The following is a 17,004-nucleotide window of genomic DNA, read 5'->3' as shown; positions in this document are numbered from 1 at the left end:
CTCTGATTCATTCACCCCTCCCTGCTCCCGGATCACAGTGAGGGGACAGTGTTGTGGACCTTTCTGCTCCTGGAGAGAGGAGGGTGTGAAGGTCTGGGGACAGGCTGCTTTCTAAGGCGCACCAGGCCCCTGTGCAGCCCCTGGCTCTCAGAAGCCTGGCCTGCCACCTGATGAACCCAGTACCCTGCTGGAATTTCTCAGGCTCTGCCCTGCAGCCCTATTTTTAGGATAGTATCTCTGAGCATCCTCCCCCATCCGGCCTCCCCTCCTAGTCTGACCCTTCCCACCCCCAGGTGCCCCCCACTCGGCCAGCAGCGCATCCCTGCACTCTGAGCGCCCCCTCAGCAGCTCGGCCTGGGCTGGCCCGCGCCCCGAGGGGCTGCACCAGCGCTCCTGCTCCGTTTCCAGCGCCGACCAGTGGAGTGAGGCCACTGCCCTGCCCCCAGGCGTGCAGCACCCTGGTGAGTGGTGGCTCTGCTGCTTCCCACCTTTTCTGGGGCCCCAGTGACAGAGAGGAGGGGAACTGGGCAGCATTTTTGGACTCGGAGGCTGCCCTGGGACAGTGCCCAGGCCAAGGGGTGGAGCCCAGCTGGGCCCTCCAGGGCTTGTCACAGGGACCTTGCTTCAGGGCTAGTACTGATGTTGCCTTGGAAACAGTAAGGGCACTGTCCCTTCCTCAGCCTCCAAATGCAGCCATTTTCCCCAGAGCCCCCACCTGCCTGCAGCCCTGCCTACGGCCGGAACTAGAGACCCGCCCTCTGCAGCTCCTCCTCCCCTTCGTCCCCAGGCGGTGCTGGTAGCGGCTCCCGAATCCCCATCAGCCCCCTGTGCAGTTAGCTCATCAGCCTCTCGGCAGGGTGGGAGGGGGACGGGGAAGCGGCTGAGGAGGGAGGTCGGAGGCTGGGCGCTCTAAGCTATGTGAGCCACGTTCTGAAGGCAGTGGAATCTCGCCCGCTACTGTGGAGCAGGTGGGGGGGTCCCCGTGGAACTGCCCTGAAAGGTCATTTTCCACCTGTGCTGCCCCCCTCAGAGAGGCCTCCACCCATCCTAGGTGGGTCGGTGACTCCACCGTCTCTCCTGTCTGCGCCTCCACTTGCTTCCAGGGCTCTTCCGTTTGCCCCTTTGTCCGTTCTTTCTCTCTGCTTTTCTTCTTTTGACCCTACTTCTTTCACCGTTGACCACAGATCCCATCAGCAATTCTGAAGGCTCAAAAGGGCATGGGGCCAGCTCTCCTTTCCTGTCCCTTGCTCTTCCCATGCCTTTGTCATGAGTGACGGTGTAATGACAGGAAGGCCCAGGGTGCCCCACTGTCACCCCAGCCAAGGGTGTTCTCTCTGATTGGCTTCCCAAAGGCCCTTCCTGAGCCCTCCCAGTAGAAGCACTAAGGCCCAGCCTCTGAGTGGCCCTGGCCTCAGGAGCATGGGCTGAGAGAGGAGCTGGGCAGTGCCAGCACAGGGAACTGACCCACCTCCCAATCCACACCCAGTGCACCCCGGGGGGAAGTGAGCTAGGAACACAGAAAGGGAGCCAGGGGCCCTTCCCTTGGGTCACTGGTCCAGTGGCCTGTGCTGGCCTGCGTGAGGGCCCTCTGTTGAGTCTGGAAGGAGGAAGGCAGGGAGGGAGGGAATGTGTCTGCCTCTAATGAAGTTTGACATTTAGTGGTGAGCGCCGGGCGGGGTGTGGGAGACGGAGCTTGATTAGCGCGCTCTAATTGACAGTAATTAGGCAGCTCCCTGATTGTTTCTAATTCTGCTATTAATTGTGAGGAGCGGGGAGTGTGATTGAGGATAAATTTGGTACGGAGCTGCTGGGGCTTCAGCTCCCCATGAGTTCCCTGGGCTGCCTTCCACCCCTCCAGGCTACAGAGGCAGTTTCCTCCCTTTGCCTCCATCCTGCTCTTCCTAAGTTTCCTACTCTTTCTCCACATTTTCCTCCTCCAAGGCTGGGGAGCTTTGGGACTGGGAAAACCAGGCAGACCCCTCACCTGGAGAGAGATGTCTGTCTGGCTCTCCCAAGTGTGGCCTAGCTACAGTTGGCAGGACTGGTCCTCTCCTCCTCCCAGTGCCCTGTGCCCCTCCCCTCCTCTGCCTCCCTTCTTCCCACACTTCTCCAACTCTCCCCTCACCAGCCAGTGGCCCAGCTGAGGTGCTCAGTTCCAGCCCCAAGCTGGAGCCTCCCCCATCTCCCCACTCCAACCGGAAGAAGCACCGGAGGAAAAAGAGCACCGGGACCCCCCGACCAGACGGCCCCAGCAGTGCTGCTGAAGGTTAGGGGGACCCAGAGGGAAACTGGGCACAGGAGGTGGGCAGTGGGACTTGGGGATAGTACCCTAAAAGTAACACCTATTTTTTTTTAATTCAATGGATTAAACACTTTCTAGTAATTGCTCATCAAAGTAGTTCTACAACTTCTTTTGGTAATCTAGACCTGGTATCTTAGAAAAGTTCTTCTGCTAACTGAAACCCTTTTTGTTGAAATGTGGGCTTCATTTATTCTTAAAGAAGGTAAAAGACAGCAGACTGCTACTGCGATAGCTCCTCTAAGATGTGCGGGTAGGACCTGTGCGTTTTGTGTCTCTTGTGTCATCCCAAGTTCAATAAGTGCTGGGTACTTACTAGGTGCTTAATACATGTATTGAGATTGGCTGAGTCTCTCCTTAGTTTTCCTTAGGCTAAGGAATTCCAGCTCCTGAAGTCTTCTTCCATAGGACCTTTCTCTTCCTCTGTTATACTGCTGCGCCTCAGATTTTCCCCAGAGTATCTTCAAAACTTCCCTCTTCTTAGTGATTGGAGTTTCTTTGCTCCCAAATAAGTTTAACTTCTAGACTCATAATTTCTCATTTCTGCTCTAATCGTCAGAGTTAGAGGTATGGGTCAGGTAAGCAGAGACACCTAGCCAACCTGTGACACAGTGATGCTTAGTACTTACAGCATGGGGTGTCCCTTCTGGTCTGGCAGACTGAGCCCCACAAATGATCATGGAGATCACATAGTTCAAAGTCTGTGATTGAAAGCAAGGTAAGGCGCAGTGATGGTGCCTGGGGAAGGAGGCACCAGTTCTATTTCTATGGGAAGGTAGTTCTGCTAACCATCCCTGAGAGCAAGGGCCCAGCAGAGTAGGAATTCCAGAGGATGTCGGTGTCACTGAGGTGAGGCTGCCTGGGGCCGAGATGCAGTGAGAACTTACAAGCAGGGATGGCCTTGGCAGAACTGGGGTTCACCCTGGGGCTTTACCACAGGTACCTATGCTGTCTTTCCAGCCCCCAGGACACAGTCACACTGCTTGTTAGGAATTGTTCACACATGGGGCAGTGGCCGTTGGGAATGAGATTCATGTGGCTGTCTTCCGGGGCCTGGGGGAGCAAAGCTTGGAAGAGCTTCACCACATTACTTGGGGTCACAGTCCAGCCTTCAGTGCTTGTCACTACAGATGCCCTCAGGCCCTTATTTGCTCACATGCTCCAGGTCCTGGAGAAAACCTCTCCTCCTCTCCCCCGTCCACATGCCCTTCCTGCCTGTCTATACTATGGTAGTGGGGGAGGGGCCCTGCTCCCAGGAGCCCCACACTGACGCCGTCAGGAATATTGGGTTTAATGAGCTGCAAAATGAGGCGGCTGTAGCTGACATGTACGGATGGTGCCCACACCCGCCTCCCCCCACCCTCTCCCAGCATTTGCCTCCTAGCACCCTGTCGCATCCTTCTCCAGATACTCAGCTCTTCTTTCCCCAGGAAGCACCCCTCTCTGGTTTCATACCCATTCCCAGCAGTGCTAGGGTGCCAAGACCCTGTGTCCCCCATCTGTTTTCACCTGAGCTCCACAGGTGGTTAGGAAAGAGGATCGGGAGCTCAAGCTAATCTTATGAGTTTACTCTGCCTCCCTCTTGTAAGTTGTCCTGGAGCATGTGGCCTTGCACCTGGGGAGGAGGACCTGTGCCAGTGGAGCTGGGTAGTGAGTGGAGCTGCGGCAATGGCACGCCCTGGGTGTGCCTGCGGGCCAGGAGCCCTGATGGCATAAACATCCCCCACACAGAGGCAGAAGAGTCGTTTGAATTTGTGGTGGTGTCCCTCACCGGGCAGACGTGGCACTTCGAGGCCTCAACGGCAGAGGAGCGGGAGCTGTGGGTTCAGAGCGTGCAGGCCCAGATCCTTGCCAGCCTGCAAGGCTGCCGCAGTGCCAAGGACAAGGTGGGTACAGAGTGACTGGGCCCACACAGAGCACCTGGCTGGGATGGGACTGAAAGGAGCCTCATGACTGACCAACCACCCCTTATCTCTCCTGCTGTGTGACAGACTCGACTGGGGAACCAGAACGCAGCTCTGGCTGTACAGGCTGTCCGCACTGTTCGAGGCAACAGCTTTTGTATTGACTGCGATGCCCCCAGTAAGTGCAAGGCTGCTGGGGCTGGGAGTTGGGGACGGCCTGGGGAAAGCTTTGCAAGCATCAAAAGAACAGGGAAGAGGGCAGGGAAGATGTTCCTAATTGTCCCACACTCTGGTGGCCTGCCTGCTGTCGCTCTATCATTCTCTCCTTGCCTAGATCCAGACTGGGCCAGCCTGAACCTGGGTGCCCTGATGTGCATCGAGTGCTCAGGCATCCACCGACACCTGGGGGCTCACCTGTCCCGGGTGCGCTCCCTTGACCTTGACGACTGGCCGCCTGAGCTGCTGGCTGTCATGACTGCCATGGGCAATGCCCTCGCCAACAGCGTCTGGGAGGGGGCCCTGGATGGCTACTCCAAGCCAGGGCCTGATGCCTGCAGGTGAGTGGATGGCTCTCTGGAGCTGGCCAGGAGTTGGGGGCTCCAAGCACGGGGAAGATTGGAATGGTTGTGATGGTGTTAGAAGGGTTAAAACTGTCCGTTGCTCTGCTTGGCAGTTGGCCCCTTGGGGTTGCCCCTCCTGCTCTGGTGCCTGTCACTCAGGCACCTCACAACAACGGGCCCTTTCTGAGCTGAGCGTTATCAGCAGGTCAGGGGCCAGCAGGAGGCGCATGCGCAGGGCCCCCACGGTGTGGTGCAGAGTGCCCACTCCGGAGCTCTGAGATGGGGAGAATGGGTGGGAGATAGGGGAATGCACGGCCCCCCAGTGCAGGCCCCCACCCGCTTTGTTCCAGCACTGCCAATCCAAGAGAGTTCAGACGGCCAGATAAGCTGCAACACGGGCCTGCCTGGAATCTTCCTGCCCTCGCAGCCCCCACATCCCCACTGTACTCAGGGGGCCTCCCTTTAGTCTCCCTGCTTTTCAGCTTCTCCCACCCCCTTTCCATGACCCACTGGCCCTCTGTGTGCCTGGAGTTTCTAAGGCTTCTCTCCTCCCTTTCTGCTCTCACTTTCACTGTTTCTCCCTTGTCCCCCCGGTGTTACTTCCTTTCTGCCCACCTTTCTGGCCCCACCCGTTGCCCGGTGTCCTTCCTTGGCTCATGCCCTGATGGGCCTGTGGTTGCAGAGAGGAGAAGGAGCGCTGGATACGGGCCAAGTATGAGCAGAAGCTCTTCCTGGCCCCACTACCAAGCTCAGACGTGCCGCTGGGGCAGCAGCTGCTCCGGGCTGTGGTGGAAGATGACCTGCGTCTGTTGGTGATGCTTCTTGCACATGGCTCCAAGGAGGAGGTGAACGAGACCTATGGGGACGGGGACGGGCGGACGGCCCTACATCTCTCCAGTGCCATGGCCAACGTTGTCTTCACGCAGCTGCTCATCTGGGTGAGTCACATGCCTCAGGCCTGCCCTGACTTTGCTCTTCTTAGCCCCGTCCTTTGAAAGCCACTCTTCTTTCCTCCCCTACAACCAATCTCTCTCTTCCCATGTCATGCCAACTGTAGACATGTGTTTTCTTCTACAGTACGGGGTAGATGTGAGGAGCCGGGATGCCCGGGGCCTGACTCCACTGGCCTATGCTCGCCGGGCCGGCAGCCAGGAGTGTGCAGACATCTTGATACAGCATGGCTGCCCTGGGGAGGGCTGTGGCTTAGCGCCTACCCCCAACAGAGAGCCTGCCAATGGCACCAACCCTACTGCTGAGCTGCACCGCAGTCCTAGCCTCCTATAAGGCCCAGGAAGAGGGCAGAGGGGCCAGAAGGATTCCATGGCCTGAAGACCCCCCTCTCTCCAGGCACTGTGGGGACAGACACAGAAATGGAGAAGCAGGGACATGCGAAAGGACGAAGCAGAGGAAATGAGGGAGGAGAGTCAAAGGGACCAAGGAGAGTTTGGGGATTTGAGCTGCGGCAGAGAGGGAGTGAGGGATTTAGCCCTCTGCCCTGAGGTGCCATTGAAAAGGGACAGGACCCTTCGGAGGTGCCTGTGAGGAGAGGGGAGCAGGACCTCTCCCTCCTCCAGATCCCTGCCTCCTAGTGCCAGCCCCTCACATGCCTTCATCCTGAAACGGAAGGACGGCGGCACAGGGTGGGGGTGCTGGATGAAAGAGACGAGGGGTGATCTGTGAGTCCCATGTAAACTTTGTACATTGGAATATTTATGATGTTTGTGTACATATTTGGTGTGTGTGTATGATGAGCCAATAAACCAGACTGTGTGTGTGGCCTTGTTTCCCCCTTTTACATCGCTGCCCTCCGTAGCGCACCCCTCAGCTCTGCTCCCTTGTCCCTTCTCGTTTGCGGTGTTCTAAGATTTTCTTCCTTCCGTTCGCCTTGGTCCCAGGTGGTCGTTCCTCAATCTCCTATGTGCATTGCTTTCTTTTTTTGGCCTTCCCTTGGCAGGGCGTTGTTGAGTTTTCAGCAGCACAGCACAGTGCCCTGATGAAAGGACACAGAGCTCTTTGCTTCCTACCGGGTGCTGCCTCCCCCACCTTCAGGCAGGTTTTTTTTTTGAGACAGTCTCGTCCTGTCACCAGGCTGGAGTGCAGTGGCTCACTGCAGCCTCCACCTCCTGAGTTCAAGCGATTCTCCTTCCTCAGCCTCCCAAGTAGCTGTGATTACAGATGCCCACCACCATGCACAGCTAATTTTTGTATTTTTAGTAGAGATGAGGTTTTGCCATGTTAGCCAGGCTAGTCTCAAACTCCTGACCTCAGATGATCCACCTGCCTTGGCCTCCCAAAGTGCTGGGAATACAGGCATGAGCCACCATGCCTGGCCATCAGGCAGCTTTTCCAGCTATTCTCTTCATTTGTCATCAGTATTCTATGGAGTAAGCTCATTTCCATGCCCTGTACTGGCCAAAATGCACCCAGAGAGAGGGCATAAGCATTGCCCATTTCCTACAAGGCTGGGAATGGCCATGCAGCAGGATGCACAGGGAGAGAGAGACTCGAGTCGGTACCTAGGAGAAAAACTGAGGGGGCCACAGGATAAGTGGAGCACTTCGTTCCAGACAGCTGTGTTACAGCATAGACTGAATTGTGCTTGCACTTTGCTTGTGAGGAGAGGGGAGGAGGTAGGTGGCTGACACGAGAACAGCCGCTCTGGCTCCCACCATCTTGCCAAGCCCAGCTGGGGGGCAGAATCCAGAGCTCCTGCTTTCTCTCTGAATCCCTTAGTTATTTCAGAAGGAAGACCTGGGGGAAACGCATCTCCCTGCTGGTTCTGAAAGGATGAGAACTTGCTAATTTAGAGTCCTGACTCTCTGAGGAGTCTTGCTGCCTCATTCCTGGACCCACTTTGCTGGTGGCCCTTGTCTTCTTTTTTAAAAAAATTTCCCACAGGCCTGACATAGGCCCTTTCTAAAACACCGTGAGCATATGTTGGGTGTGGTGGACTGTGCAGGTAAACAGGTAAGCAACACTCTTGAGAGAGGAAGCCAGGCTTTCTCAGCCTGCAGCCCCTTTGCAAGGCTGATACGAGCCTTACATGTAGTTAGGGCAAAATAGAGACAAGGCCACGGGTATGTGGAGGAGTAGGGTTCCTGGGAATACCAGCAATAATCACCTCTAGATTCCCTATGGAAAACAAGCTGCTTGGGCTGGCTCAATATGGCTTTGAACGAAGGGTTAGGAGGCTACATAGGTAGAGCCAGAAAAACCCTGTAGGTCGGGGCCTTGGTTTGAGCTGCTTCTCCACTGTGGCCTTCCTGCCCAGGTGCTTCCTCGCCTGCCACACACAGGGCCACGGAAACTCTGCTCCAGCCCTGCCAGAATGACAGCAGCTCCTGTGATCCTCAACCTCTGCCTGGCTTATCTCCTAAAAAGATCTAACGCCATAGGTTCCCTGTGAAGGCTGAGTCTAAGATATCAGAGAGACTTGGCCTTGATCTAGACCAGGCTGGGAATGGGGCTGATCTGGACTACATATTTTTAGCCTAACTCAAGCTCTGCTGAAATTTACCCAAAAAATAAAGATCCACCCTAGATCTGTGTGTTCTCGCTGGAGAACTGTGGTACCATTGTGAATGACCAGTCACGGCTGCAGGTTGCTTTGTTTGGTTGCCCAAACCACCTGGGAGAAATGAGCTGCTAAGGAGAGCTAGCTGTCTTGGTCTCTCCATAAGAAGTGTCCAGCACGTGTCAGGGTGATGAGATGTTGATAAGTCTTCCATAGCCAGAAGAATTTATGGGAATAGCCAGAAGCTTTCCCTCTAAGGAAGGTAAGGAGGCTGGCCAGGTATTTGAGCTGCACTTCCCTCTCCTCCCTGACGTTAATACCTTCATTTCCTTGCCTCATTCAACAGGCTATTTTTCTTCTCAATGGCTCTGCTCTCTACTCTAGCTCCCCTCCCAAATCAATATAGGTCATATTTCTTCCCAGGAAGCCAAGTTCCCATAATACCACTTCCACTGGTTTCTGTGCCCTTTCCCCTCTGTCTGCAGATGGCTCTGCAGATGGTTCACTTTGTCCACAAATGCTGCTCCATCCCCAAGCCTCTGCTATGTCTATCACACAGATTTGTGCCTGTCCCATCCGCTTGCAGTGGCCCCCCTCAACTGATCTTATTCTGTAACACAAGAGGTAGGGGTATCCCAAGCTTCAAAACTGGTACAACGGGAAGAAGAGATGAACAGGCTCAGGGCCGTAAGAACAGAAAACTGGAAGTGGGTCTCTCCCACTAGGCCTTTGCATCTGGAGTATCAATGGGTGGCAGAGACAGACTAAGCTGCCACGTCTTCTGCATACAAAATAATTTATTCATGAGCTCACAGGTGATATGAATGCCCCAGTCATTAGTGACCTCCACCTAGTTAGATGGCTTGGACATACCCCAGCTAAATTAAAGTACTTCATGTCCCTTCATGATACAACAGGAAGTGAATCTCTCCCAAAGTCTGCCAGCTCATTCAAGGAGGAGAAAACGGAGCTAGAGGAGAAAACGGAGCTAGAGAAGCCTGCCTATTCAAGGGGAAGCAGAAGAGATAGTACGATAGGAGCACGAGGTGTAGAGGCAAGAGCAGTGGGCAGTCCCCAGTGGAAAAGCGCAGGGGTAGAGGTAGTCTACATAGGGCGGGGTAGATGGGGGAGTGCTGAAGAATTTCTACAGAGGCCAGTGACGGTTCCATTTTGTTTCTTTGTAAGGAGAGGCAAGATGCGGCCCATCCCAAAGCAGCAGGACGGACGAACTCTGGCTGAGGATTGAGGAAACAACTTTCCCAATCCCTCTCAGGGGTGCAGACAGACAGACAGAGACACATAGCTCCATATATACACATTTACACAAATAAATAAGGAGCTGCGATCCACTTGGCTAGGTATTGCCTGATTCTTCCACCCATCAGAAGCTGTTCCAGGGCATCTGCCACAGAACCTTCAGGCCCTAGGCATCTTAGAACCCACCCCCTCCCCAGGAGCCCACCTCAGTCCCAACAGCTCCTCAGCAATTAGAACCCCAGCCCCTTTAACCCTGAAGCCCCTAGTCCTGAAAGTCTCTGGAACAGGCTGAGGGCCAAGTGCTCACACATCTCAGGTCTGGGAGGAGCACATCCAGGACTAGGTTAATTGCCAACTAGCCCCTCTCCAGGCAGAATCACAGCTGCAGCCCCTCTGGTCAGTCTCAGAACAGGCTCAGGTGCAGACCCCTCGCCTTCCTAAGTCCTTGGGCACCATTCAGGGCCGGGCCCCCTGCTCCATTTGTTGGTGCTGGCTCCGCACAGCAAACCTGTTGACATGCACAGGTATGGGCACAACAATCTTGGGGTTTCTTACAGGCTCCCCAGAACGGCTGCTCACATTGCCAGCTTTGATGCGCTTCCACTTGGCCCGACGATTCTGAAACCAGATCTTGACCTGCACCTCACTGAGCTTGAGGGCATGGGCAATCTGGGAGCGCTCTGTCAAGCTCAGGTATTTCTTGCAATGAAATTCCTTCTCCAATTCCAAAAGCTGCTCACTGGTAAATGCTGTGCGACGCCGTCGGCTTTTCCCCCCAGGAGCTGTGACCCCTGCTGCCACCGGTGTCCCCTCCTCAGCTCCAGTCCCCAAGCTTCCCTTTAGCTTCGGTTTAGGTCCCAGAAGAGCCCCTGGGCCTCCTGCAGAACTGTCCAGGAAGCCGTCGTCCTCGCTGTCACCGCCTGAGCCCTCTTCCTCCTGTTCGCTGCCTGCTGGGTCTCCTGCTGGTGCCTCCAGCTTCTCCTCATCTGAGCTGTACACCTTCCCCTCTGCTGTGAGGAGCGAGAAGCCAATGGATGGGGAGGGAGAGGCAAGGAAAAGAGAGTTTGGAGGAGGCACATGGAACCATGGCCAGAAATGGGAGGTTGGGAGACAAGAGCAGGAAAAAAGAGAGCCATGTAGAGGAGGAGATGGGGAGGGAGCAAAGACAGAAGGATGGTGCATCCAGGATAAGGAATGGAAAAGAGGTTTAGGGAAGACAAAGAAATGGGAAGAAAGGTATTAACCAGCACAGATTTCACTACAGAAAAGTAAGGGAGGCAATAAGTGTGTGGACAATGACCCTTCAACGTTCCCACCACCCCCATCTCATTCTCACCCACCACCTCCCCAGCTTTCTCAGAACCTAGAGACCAAAGGCCCAGCATCGCAGTCATACACCAGCCCTCCAGAGCCAGGCTTCACAGCTTCAGGTCCCAGAATGAAGCAGTATGGGACCTGGCTTGGGATCCTTCTGGAGCCACTGTGGGGAGGAGTGAAGCAATGCAGGAGAACTGACCTTGGCAGGACAGATGGGGAGATGAGGGCTCAGCCATTGCTCTTCTCCTAAGAGTCTCCTATCTGGCCCAGCTAATGAGAGCCGTCTTGTGGCCTCTGTTCTGTCTCCTCCTCTCCCTCTTCCCTACAGTCCCCAAACCTCATTTCCATGGCCACCAGCCATGCAGCACCTTGAGTGTGGCCAGATTTTTTCTCCCAGTTACTTAGGCCTCCTGATCCCCTTTCAATCCTTACCCTTGACCTTAAAATGACACAGTCTCTTTCCCATCTTTCCCTTTCTTCCAGCCAAGGATGCCTAACCAGCACAAATAGCTGTCTTCTGCTCAAGTTCAGAATCCTGAGGCCCCTAAGCTTGATGTCAGCTGGGAGGACTGGAAGGAATATGGGAGAAAGAGGAGGAAGAGGGAAAAGTCCAACAGGATAAACGAAGAGAAGGAAAGGGTGAAAAAGAAATTTCGATTCAGCAAAATACTGATTATTTGTAATCACAAGCATATAAACATTTTAATCCACACAATTCTCAAACTTAACCATTGGTTTTAATCTTTGTATCCAATGGTGTTTCTAACAGAACTGCAAATAAAGCATTACACGTTTTCGATGAGTTTCACAAACTCCATTTTCTGCCCAAAGGACCAAAAAGCAGTGAAACAAGTCAAAGACAATTAACCAATAGGCAAGAGAACAAGAGGAAATGGAAAATCTGTAAGCTGAATAGTCAGCTCCTTTCCAGAAGTGTTCCCTGTCCAAAGGCAAGAGGCCTGCAAACCTATATGTAGGAACGCATCTCTTGGTACCAGCCACATATCAGATATGCCTAAGATAAGCGCACTCAGAGGTTGAGAATACAACTCCGAGCAAACTAAATTCAGGGCACAGGGAAATGCTTTATTAGAGAAAGGGTGTGTGTGTGTTCACAGATAGAACATCTCCTGGCAGTCAGAGCTTCCTGGTGTTCTCCTTCAGTGCACCCCCCCCACCCCGTGCCATGGTCCCTTCCCCCTCGCTGTAGTCTATACCTGGTCTTTTTCCTCAAGAGCCACACTGACATTTTCTTTTTCTATCTTCTTCCTTTCTTTTGAGACAGACTCTTACTCTGTCAGCAAGGCTGGAGTACGGTGTACAATCTTGGCCCACTGCAGCCTCGACCTCACAGGCTCAAGTGATCCTCCAGCCTCAGCCTCCCAAGTACCTGGGACACACCACCATGCCTGGTTAATTTTGTTAATTTTTTTGTAGAGACAGGATCTCACTGTGTTGCCCAGGCTGGTCCTCAACTTACGGGCTCAAGCAATCCTCCGGCCTTGGCCTCCTAAAGTGCTAGGATTACAGGTGTGAGCTGTTGTGCCCAACTGACATTTTCCTTAGTGGCCAAAATTCTCAACCTTTTCCTACATCACCCATCTACATCCCAATCAACTTCCTATCTCAGGGTGTTTTCATCCCTCTTCTTTTCTTCCTGGAGTGCTTCCTGTTTCTTCTAACATTCTCAAAGCCCATGCGACATGCCCCAGTTTGGGCTCACCGTGTCTTCCCATGCTACTCCTGTATGTTGCTTTTCACTAGCCAGTGGCTTTTGTTCTTCTTTACTAGCTTGCCCAGGCTTCACTGGCACCCAGCATCAAGTCCCATCTGGATAAGTATTGTATCCTGTCTGTAGTTAATTCACTCATAATATCTCCCATCAGCCTGTTCTTTCTCCCCTGTCTTGTCCCTAGCCCAAATCCATGTTGTTTTCTCTAAGATTCACACTGTTGATTTCCACCTTCATTTTATTAAGGGCTCTTCCCTCACTATTTTCTACTTCCACAGAACTTAAACTTAACATGCCCCAAACTGAACTCCGGATCATTCCCATGTCTCATCTCACGGAGGAGCAACTGCATCCTCCATGTGTTCAAGCCTAACCTCGATGCCATCTTTCACTCCTTTCTCTCACAACTCACGCAACCCACATCCAGTCCACCTGCAAGCCCTGCTAGTGCTGCTGCCTTTAAAATACACCCAGAGCCCAATCCTTTCTCCCCATCTCCTGCTTCCAACTAGTCCATGTCACAGTTATCTCTGACCTGGTTCACTGTCATCTTCTAACTGGTTTCCCAGCTTCTGTCCTCTGTACTGCACTCAGCCCATGATTCCTCTTTCTGTCTGGAATACACTACTTTTCACCTAGATCTTTTCATTAGCTTATTCCCTACCTCCTTCAGGTCTTTGTCAATGACACCTTCCCCCAGCATCCTTTTAAAATTTAAACCCTCAAACACCCGCTACCTCCTTTCTCTGATTTATTTGTTACTTTGGTCCATGCCACCAATTTTATTCATTTATTTTACTGGCTCTCTCTTCCTATTAAGACTATAGCTTCATGAAGGTAAGTAGTTTGAATATTTTTCATTCACTGTGATTTCTTCAGTGTCTTGAAAATGACCCGCACCGAGTAGGCACTCAGTAAGCATCTGTCAACTAAATAAATGATTTCCAAATGCTCGTGCATGTGCTCCCCGTCTCCTTTCTCTTTCCAACCCTGTCCCTTCCTTTCCTAAGCCTCTCCCAAGATATTCCCCACAACCCCACCCAGCCCAGCTCCAGTGTCCATAAGACATCTCCCTATAAATATTATCTTTCCCACTTTTCAGAATGCCCTCAGATCTCACATTAGCTGGAGAGGAACGCATATGCAGTAGAAATCTATAGGATCTTAAAAATCTACAAGATGTTTAAAGACATTAAGGACAATCCCAATACCACTACTAAATCCTCAATTTCAGTTTTTTAAAACATAGTTTGTAGTAAATAATAACAGAAAGAATAAAAAAGGCTTGTAAAAACTCAGCCCAATATTACAATATTTTAAACAGTGCTAAAAAGGCAGTAACTAGATTTCAAGGCTTGAAGGATGAAATCATTTAGTACAACTCCAAGCACCCAGGAGGTGTCCAATAAATCTAAATTGATGATGATTGAGATGAGGCTCCCAGGTTCCTCGATCTGGCAGGGCCCTCCTGCAATCGTATCATCCATCCCTCTGTCTTCAGACAGATCCATAAAATCAAGCCCACATGAGCTGGCCACCCTCAGTGCTGCTTTTAAAGCCATACGAGGAGCACAGGTTCACAACCTCTCTCGGTTACTTGATCCCAGTGGGATGCTGAGCGGCAGGGGCAAGAGTTTCTCTCTAAGCCTTTATAATCATGACATTGAGGACTCTGATAAGGAACTCTTGGAATGAAATAGGGGTGAGACAATAGAAAAAAGCAACGAAAGTACAGCCACATGCCTCAGAGGAGAGTCTGGGACAATGAATGAGGCCGACAAGGAGTGGGAGACACAAGGAAAGGCCAAAGCAGGCAGAAAGAGGACTGAGGAAAAAGAAGTAGGGTAGAGAAGCAGCAGAAAAATTAAATGACAAAATGATGAGTTAGATAAAATGAGAGGGCTGAAAAGTCTAGAGAAGGGAGAGAGAAAATAGGGGAAAAATCAGGGGAGGGAAAGCAAAAGGTGCCTTTTAAGAAACGCCCCATCTACCTTTCCCCCCAGAATACTGATACATTTGAAGCAAAGCAAAACATTTTGGCCCTGCCATTTGCCCTCTGCTGCCCCAAGAGAAGGAGCACTGAAAAATGCAGTAGCCAAAGTGATGGAGACACAGGCAGAGAAAGAGGATGAGCAAACCAGTACTGCGATCATTTACAATGCAGAAAGCCCAAAATGGCTATTTTCTCAGGAATTAGCTAAGAAATAAAACTATATTTCCTTTTATCTAATTTATAATGAATATTAATAGGAAAAACAATAAAAAATTGCACATGAAAATTTGCAATTGACTAAAAATTGAACAAGGCAATTTTTTTTTTTTTTTTGAAACAGGCTCTCACTCTGTCACCAAGGCTGGAATGCAGTGGCGCAATCGTAGCTCACCACAGCCTTAAACTCCTGGTCTGAAGTGATCCTCCTGCCTCAGCTCCCCGAGAGGCTGGGACCACAGGTGCACACCACCATGGGTGGCTAATATTTTTATTTATTTTTCTTTTTTGCAGAGCTGGGATCTTACTATGTTGCCCAGGCTGGTCTCAAAACTCCTGGACTCAGGCAAACCTCCCACCTCGGCTCCCCAAAGTTCTGGGAGATGCACAACCAAATAGTTTACAATTTTAAAATTTTCATTTTGCTGAAATATTCTCATCATAATCATTATTTCATTATTTTCCATATGAATTTTTTTCATGCAAACCAACAACTTGCAATTTTCCAAGTAAAATTTTTAATTATTTTATTGGTTTTTTGTTCATACCAACCAATTATACTGTCTACAATTGGAAATTTATTTTTTCTTTTTTTTTCTTTTTTTTTTTTTTTAATTTTTTTGAGATGGAGTCTCGCTCTGTCACCCAGGCTGGAGTGCTTCCCAAAGTGCTGGGAGATGCACAATCAAATAGTTTACAATTTTAAAATTTTCATTTTGCTGAAATATTCTCATCAGAATCATTTTCTGCCAAAAAGAGAGAAAGCTTCTGTCCTTTATGTATGAGAATGGTATTATTGGTAATAAGAAGAGTATGTTATAGAGTTTCCAGCTTGTTCCCTATAGTTGATTCTAAAGTCTGTGAAAAAAAGTTTGGCCTCTGGCCAGGGAAAGTGATGGTATTTCAGACTGGTCATTCCTAAAAACCAGAAATCATAAGGTTTGAACCTTGATTACTTATAGAGTTCATGCCAAGGGCATTAATCCCATTCCAGAGAACAGCACTTACACTCCAGGAGACATGCTTGCATGATGAGGTCTTCCTTCCAAGAGGAAGGGGAGCAGCTCCAGAGTCAGAAAGAAGGCCCCCAGTTCAGGCTAGGGAAGAAATCAAGGGCCAAAGAATCCATGGTAGGCATTCTCCAGCAGAAAGAACACAATGCCCCAGACTCTCCATCTAGGCAGGGAGGCCTGCACTAGGGGCACCAAGGAGGAGGAAAAGCCACAGAGGGAGTGGAGGACAACTTTAGGCACCCAACTACAGGAACTCATCTAGCCCCTGTGCTGTCCCTCAGTCACCCCGTTACTGCAGCTCCTGTTGTTGCTGTAGGAAATCAAATTGTCTTTAGTATTCATAGAAGAGAAGCCCCTCAGTTCTGACTTCTCTCTACTTCAAAACAACTATCCTAACACTTGCCCCAACCACTCTCAGGAGAGGTTCTCTCCTGCCCTGCTCATCTTAGGACAATGAAACTCTTCCTGATTTTTCCAGGCCAACTACTCATCTCCCTGAATCCAGTTCCAGTTTGGGTGGGGTCAAAAGGTGGGAAGAAACAGGTCATTCCTCAAAAAAGAGACATATTTGTTATCAGTCGCATTCTAAATCCTCATTTCATCATGCCCAGTACAAAATTATTTCTCTGTTCTTTTCAGAAACAGTACTTTATCCCATTGTTTAAAACAACCAGCTCACTTTCAGTTTATTTTTCACTCATTCTCATGAATTTCATGCTTCCATTATGCTCCTACTCCTGCCTATAAGTTTAATTAAGAACATTCATTTTCATTTTCTCTCTCTTTGCACCCTTCTTATGACTCTTTAGCATTCTTTACCCCAAATCAACAAAATTCTCTTTACATCACTGCCATCCAAAACCCCTCCCAGCTTCATGACGAGCTCAGGGCAATTTCCCACCATTTTAAACTCAGACCTCTTCTCAGGGCATACTAACATTGCCATTGCCAAGAGCACCCTTGCATGACCTTTAACTTTTCAAAACATTTTTCACATTTATTATCTTATTTTATCTTCAAGCGACTCACTGAAGTACAGCAGATTTATCAGCAGTAATAGGAGAGTTAGTAACCTTATTTTCTAGTGAAAAAAATGGAGTTTCAGAAAGATTAAATGATTTTCCTAAGTCAGGCAGAGAGGGACAGTGTCATGTCTAGAATCTTAGTCTCCTAAAGCTGCAATTAATGCTCTTTCCATT

General features: G+C 50.8%; 2 protein-coding genes across 10 annotated transcripts in view; one reads left to right on the top strand and one right to left on the bottom strand.

Moving 5' to 3' along the window:
- AGAP3 (ArfGAP with GTPase domain, ankyrin repeat and PH domain 3) overlaps nt 1-6,540 on the top strand; it is a 58,601-nt gene extending 52,061 nt beyond the window's left edge. For 3 of the 8 annotated variants that reach the window (XM_017520295.2, XM_017520276.2, XM_037735620.1), the window contains 7 exons: nt 294-461; nt 2,129-2,266; nt 4,031-4,185; nt 4,291-4,381; nt 4,538-4,760; nt 5,446-5,701; nt 5,841-6,540. In XM_017520295.2, the coding sequence (XP_017375784.1) occupies nt 294-461; nt 2,129-2,266; nt 4,031-4,185; nt 4,291-4,381; nt 4,538-4,760; nt 5,446-5,701; nt 5,841-6,047 (1,238 nt within the window). In that variant the 3' untranslated portion in view covers nt 6,048-6,540. The remainder of the gene's footprint in view (nt 1-293; nt 462-2,128; nt 2,267-4,030; nt 4,186-4,290; nt 4,382-4,537; nt 4,761-5,445; nt 5,702-5,840) is intronic. The other 5 variants (XM_037735612.1, XM_017520291.2, XM_037735621.1 and 2 more) reach the window with 2 other exon arrangements.
- A 2,770-nt stretch (nt 6,541-9,310) lies between these two features.
- Nucleotides 9,311-17,004, bottom strand: part of GBX1 (gastrulation brain homeobox 1) — a 27,143-nt gene continuing 19,449 nt past the window's right edge. The window contains exon 2 of one of the 2 annotated variants that reach the window (XM_017520319.2): nt 9,311-10,544. In XM_017520319.2, coding sequence (XP_017375808.2) covers nt 9,991-10,544 — 554 coding nt within the window. In that variant the 3' untranslated portion in view covers nt 9,311-9,990. The remainder of the gene's footprint in view (nt 10,545-17,004) is intronic. The other variant, XR_005198656.1, reaches the window with a different exon arrangement.

The sequence above is a fragment of the Cebus imitator genome, unplaced genomic scaffold, assembly GCF_001604975.1.
Source record: "Cebus imitator isolate Cc_AM_T3 unplaced genomic scaffold, Cebus_imitator-1.0 Scaffold20, whole genome shotgun sequence".
Lineage (NCBI taxonomy): Eukaryota > Metazoa > Chordata > Mammalia > Primates > Cebidae > Cebus > Cebus imitator.
This window is presented reverse-complemented; position numbering and strand designations above follow the sequence as displayed.